We start from the raw sequence: 6303 nt of genomic DNA, 5'->3' as shown, positions 1-6303 counted from the left end.
ATCATGTATAAATAATTCCAATAATTTTTATAAATTTTTTCCATACATCTTTATCTTTTTCTTATAATTGAAATAGTAATAAATTTGAATAGAGAAGCAAAAGAAGGAAATATAACGAATAATTTCAATAAAGCAGAAAACACATTACATATACGTCTAGATAACTTTTATTAACCAATATAATCATGTATCGTTACAAATGATGCGGCAATGACGTGCCGATGCAACTCGGGTTACAATGAAACTGGTTTTGTTAACGGTATACAATGAAAATAGGAATTGATGTGAATGAGCGAATTTACGAAAATTTACAGACGTATTCGTCGCTATTCGACATTCGAAGAACTGCTTACACCACAACATGTAATTTATACTTTTATTTTTTTTTTTTTTGTGTCTTGCCTGCCATTATCGCCTGCTGCTGACGAAACGTTAACTTCTTCCGTTCTATGCCTGCCATTGTCCTCGCTTCCTCCTTCGATATAGTGTCTATCTCTGGTAAATCCGTGAGTGATGTCATTTGTGCGCGCGCATATGTATATATGTATGTATGTATGTATGTTGCGTATAACTGTGTGTATACGTGTACAAACTGTAATTATATTCGAAGACATCGAAAACTCACTACATTATGTTAAATAATAATGTGTCGCGGATTTGCTTCCGGCGCGCATACATATGCAAATTCTTGCTGTCTTTTTTTCCGTTCATTTCTTGCAGATTCGTGACTTGGAGCTATATAAAATGAAGTTACGTGCTGTTATTGCTATGAAAGAAAATTACTTAAACATCTGGGCGCACTATATTTTTATGAGATTAAACTATTTATTTGAGTAAATAGTATCGATCTATTATATATTCACACACACACACACACACACACACACACACATAAAATATATAAATACTATTTACGTAAATAAAAACTTATATAATAAATGAAAAACGGCATTTGCGCTCTAAATTTGCAGAAATAATTCTGTCGATTACGAGTAAAAATAAAAAAAATAAAAAAATAAACAGTGCAATTATTTGCAATTAAAATCTTGATTCTCTGGCCTTATCGCAAATCCGCGACTCACTAGTTAGGCTTACGGCTACTATCGAGATATTGATGTACATATACAAGAATTGTGGTTTTTTTTTTCTCCTTATAACACGGGTATAGAGTATACAAAGACGTTGTTTGCCGAAGAAAAACAGTTCGCATTGTATCATTTTTTCCCCTTCTGTTTACCTCTCTCTCTCTCTCTCTCTCGTTCGCGTTTTTTCTCTTATCACGCACACGTACATTGAGGGCTACGCATTTGCATTCGTTAAACGTGGAAGGACCTCGGCTTCATATATCTCTTTTCTTTATAGCTTTTTTGTTCATGGGAAATTGATAAAGGATTATTGGTTCTCTTTCTGCGTTATCTTTCCTCTTTTCCTCCCCGAATCCCTTCAATTATTCGTTTCGGCTTTGTTGGTCCGGTGTGGCAGTGCCTGGTTAATTAATTTAATTCTCGCAATTGATCTCTTTCGCTATGTTGTCATCTTGTGACTTTATCCTTTCTATCACATGATTGCGACCAAATTTGCAGTGGCACAGAGTGTCGGTGAAAAGATTTTTGCAAGAAAAACTCTCTTCTCTTACAGTTTGGTGATGAGATATTTTTTACTTTTCCTCTTTAAAACAACAATATTAACTTATTATTCTCACGTGTATAAGCTGATTCATCTATGTTATTTTCACTGATTAAATCTGCAATGATTATAAAATGCATGAAATTGCTGTTTTGATTTGTTGAAGTTTCGTAAGAGCATGTAATCTCTCTTTATATTAATATACATATAAATATATATTATATAAGTATATATTATAATTAAAATCATAAATATATATTATAGGAAAAATCAGCTTATATATCTTGTAGCATAAAATAACAATGGCGCGAGAAATTAAAAATCTATCTGAGCGCAAATATCTGCATCACTATTTGGGCAATAAAGTCAATCGTTTCACAGACACTTTGTTGAATAATTATTTACTGACGAAGAATGACTATTATTATTATTATTTACATATCGCGCTCTCCTCTTACACAGTTATGCGCATAAAATTAATACAAGTTTTTATTATATATATATGTATATATATATATATATATATATATATATATATATATATTTATATCGTATTTATTTTTTAATAATGTCATCCTTGGATTATGATAATTATGTATAATCGATCGTTAACGGCTGCTTTTTAATAAGCTTCCAGTGCAACAACATTCCTTTCATTTAACGCACGCACGCGCGTTACTTATTATTTATATATATATATATATATATATATATATATATATATATATATATTATCTCTAATAATTAAAATATTTAGACTCGAAAGCTAAATACGTCGACTGGTGTATAGTTAGGACTTCCGTCAGGGGATTTCGAATATACCTTGTGTATTATTGTTTTTTTCCTTTTGTGGAAAAATTTTATTCGATAAAATTTGTATTTTAATAAATTTTATAGAATAAAACTTGAAAAACGTGAGTTTTTCTTTTTAGAACACGGGAGTATTTTCACAAGGTTCGTAGATGAATTCACAAAGTATAGTCTCTATACGACAAACGTTTTCTTTTCAACAATCTACATACGATATCAATAGCGAAGTAAATGCGAAGGATCGATATCTCTTCGAGATAGGCTTAAATACTAATCAATAATGATCATAATGATTACCTCTTATATTTCGTGAAGTAGTGTGCGAGCTCCTCCATTCGCGTATATCGAATTATTCCTCCGTTCTTCATTTTCTACCCTCAAATTCTCTTTCTTAACTCTTTCAGGGGCCGAGAAAGCGTATTTTGTGCAGGACCTCCGAAAGAGAGAAGCTACTATTAGAGCGAAACTTAGGCACTGTAGTTCACAAATTAAACCACATCGCACCAACATAGAAACGCACAAAAGAGTCGTGGCACCTAAATACATTACACTGTGACTTATACATATTCGCGTGAAGTACATACATAAGCTGCACCATCGCCCCTCAAAGAATTAAGCCATTCGCAACGGAAAGCCTTGACGTTCGCGAACATCGTATCGCCGTATGTGCCAAAATATAGTTGAAAGGATAAACACATACGAATCGCTTTCCGCTGTGAATAAGCCTTTTTGCTGCGAAGTCACATTCTTGACTCCCCTTTCATTATCTTACGTACGTCTTAGTCACATAATCTGCATTATAGCGCGTAATTTCTTCCTCGAAAACTCCTCGAGTATATTCTCCCTCGAGTCGAAAACGAAATATTTGCTATATACAATCGCTTCGTCTTGGCTTCGAATACGCGATCTTTCCTTTTTCATTGACTTTTCGTTCAATATTATATTTTGAATGTGCCTCTTCGTGCTCGCGGTAAAGACACGACAAAGATATAGCGTTGTCGTTGGCGCGTTCATTCGAAGAGCGCGATTGTTGATAAAGTATATCGATAAAAGGATTCGAAAAGTTTTAGAAACAATTTTGTACTCTGTAGCACACAACGAGAAACAATGATTAAAGATCTTTCAAATGCGTATCCCTTTTGAAGGGATGGATCTCTCGTTAATTGCGCGCTCGTAAACGCGAGGAAGCACTCGCGTTTCTTGTCAAGTGACTCGAGAGAATAAAGGGATCTGTCGCGAGATTAAAACGTCGAATAATTTCTTTTGGTTAAGCAAACACAGCTCTAGGAAATTACCTTATTCTATGTAAAATCTCTCTAGTTTCTTCAGACTTGACCATGAAGGGATGCCACGTGGATGATTCGTGGTATATTGAATAGATCAAGTTATCCGTTCGCTAATTTTATGATCGTGTGAAATTATTTCGATAAAGTACAAAAACGAATTTGTTCTTTTCGATAGTCAGCTAATCGATTTAATACGATCTTATAATTCCGAATCAATTAATGTCTTGTAAGATAAATATAAGAGAAGTTAATTAAATATTGTAAACTTAAAAGCTAATTTCGTCCGCTAAATATCAAGATTTATAAAAATATCGAGATTTATAAAATATTAAATATTTAGTTATAAACATTTTGCGTTAACGTACGAATAGAAAGAGATTCATCGTCAATGCCGACTCAAGTTTTCACAAACGCATATATCACAGCGATCCGATATATCTTTGAATGAAATAAGAAAATTGTCGTGCAATTATCGGAACAATCTAAATTCTCGCGAGCATTAACTGAATTGTCTATAGTATTGATACGCGATAGATACGGCGAAGATACATATACTGGAATACATACAATACATATAATACATATAAAAGTAGAAAATTTGGTGGCAGTATAGAGATTGTGTAAGGTGCGAAACGCGGTGAAAGGGAAATGCAATCGTATTTCATGAAACGCTAATATTTTTGTTGTTTTGTTGTGCTTCATTTGCGTCGAAATCGGCAAAAGCCTGTCTGATCAACAAGATCATTGACACGATCGTTCAGGTCCTCTCCTCGTCGTCTCTACTGATATTAAGATAACATAAAAAGAAAGAAATACAACTTGTACACAAAACAGAAGATAAAGGAACAGTTTACGGTTCAACACGATCATATCTGGCTCCACTTTACACGAAAACTCCTCTTTGAGGATGTCAGATCGACTTTGAACATATCACTGAAGTGTCTCTTCAGATGTCTCTCTCTCTCTCTCTCTCTCTCTCTCTCTCTCTCTCTCTCTTTCTATCTTTGTCGATAAAGATATTTTCAACGAGATAAATCTCTCCAACTTGAATTCATGGAATTTTCAACAATTATTAACGACTTGGATATCATCTGAAGGTCTCTTCGTGCAACGGACATGTTAAACACGCTATATGTTTGATTATTTCGGCTGATCCATCATTTTTCAGTATTACCGCCGTCTTCCTCAACCAATCTTCTTCTCTCCCTTTTCAAGCTTTTGCCTTTCTTTGAGACCCGAAATCGATGTATGTGATTGAGGTCGTCGAGCATCCTGACCAGCTTGCGCTCGCTCTTTTGTTCCTACTGACGACCGCTCCGGACGATTGACCGTAACGAGATTCCCCGCTCATCTACTCCAGACGTGCCTTGTAGCTGGTCTTCCAGATTTCGGCGAGCGTCACGGCGCTGTGGAATCTGTGGAAGATGCACAGTGGCAGGGTGACCCTTTGCACGATGGCCCAAGCCAGGAATCCGTAGAAATCGAGCTGCACCGGGTTGGCGATGACTTTCTGAGCCTCAAAGGTATAGATCACCCACATAGTTACATTGCAGATCAGCAGGAAAGTGACAACCTGCCTGCCAGGCTTGCTGCGATCGTGCTCCGGCAAATGAACACGCCTGCGCGATACATCGGCGATAAACAGCATCTGGAGGACTACTTGGGCGACCGAGAGCAATCCAGTCACCATCACCAGTAAATTTGGTTCGTGCGTAAAGGCCGCCAGGGAGCCGGCAATCACACTGAAGACGGCGTAGATGAAGAGACCGAAGGCTGAGACGCGCAAGAGGATATCGTTAAGATCGCTCTGTTCCTCGGCTTTGAACTTGAGACTCTGCACGCGGATGAAACCGATGATTATGGCAATGATGGATAACGCCATTAGTACGCAATGAGACACGTCGGCGAGATAGATCGCGAGCAAACCCAGCTCCGGGTGATGAATCAATACGAAGAAGAGAATCAGGCATATCAAGGAACCAACCAGAAGAAGCAGTCCGAAGAAGAGCCCTTTGCTCGCTCCCACACAATCGACTCTGGTATGACCTAATAATACTTTATATTAAAACTCGATTCTTAAATAGATAGAAGATAAATTCATATTTTTTACGCCATTTCGGAAATAGAAAAATTCTTTGCATGTGTGATTCAGCAAATTCAAAATTAACATAACGAAAACATTGTAAAGAAAATGCAACAATACCTGCATGAGCAAGAGCGACGGCTCTTCGAGAGAGCATGGCCTCCAGGCGACGTTCAAGATCCGCTTCGGTTTGATGAGGCCAACGCGGATGTCGACCGATATGTTTCCACATGACATAAATCACCGCCGCTCCGATCAAACTGTATTCGATTATAAATGGGAACAAGTACGGTGCTGCATCCTGAACGATGCTTCCCATAATATTGACGCGGCCACACGAGTTGGACACTGTTCCATCTTCTGTCAAAGCCTCCGCGTAGATACCTAAATTCGGACTCCAGTATTCGCTATTGTTTGTCAAGTTGCTCACATCGAAGATCTGCGGTACCTAAAAGAGGCGGATGAGTTTTAATCACTGCGTCAACGATATTAATATTC

General features: G+C 36.9%; 1 protein-coding gene across 8 annotated transcripts in view; it reads right to left on the bottom strand.

Annotated features, from left to right (window-relative positions):
* Positions 1–367: 367 nt before the first annotated feature.
* The window catches only part of LOC126849345 (proton channel OtopLc), a 29200-nt gene continuing 23264 nt past the window's right edge, over positions 368–6303 (bottom strand). For all 8 annotated transcript variants that reach the window (XM_050591084.1, XM_050591081.1, XM_050591085.1 and 5 more), the window contains 2 exons: positions 5926–6253; positions 368–5768 (listed from right to left, as the gene is read on the bottom strand). In XM_050591084.1, the coding sequence (XP_050447041.1) occupies positions 5074–5768; positions 5926–6253 (1023 nt within the window). In that variant the 3' untranslated portion in view covers positions 368–5073. The remainder of the gene's footprint in view (positions 5769–5925; positions 6254–6303) is intronic.

The sequence above is a fragment of the Cataglyphis hispanica genome, chromosome 4 (genome assembly GCF_021464435.1).
Source record: "Cataglyphis hispanica isolate Lineage 1 chromosome 4, ULB_Chis1_1.0, whole genome shotgun sequence".
In the NCBI taxonomy this organism is placed as follows: domain Eukaryota; kingdom Metazoa; phylum Arthropoda; class Insecta; order Hymenoptera; family Formicidae; genus Cataglyphis; species Cataglyphis hispanica.
The sequence above is the reverse complement of the archived record's forward strand: the minus strand, read 5'-3'. Positions and strand labels throughout refer to the sequence as shown.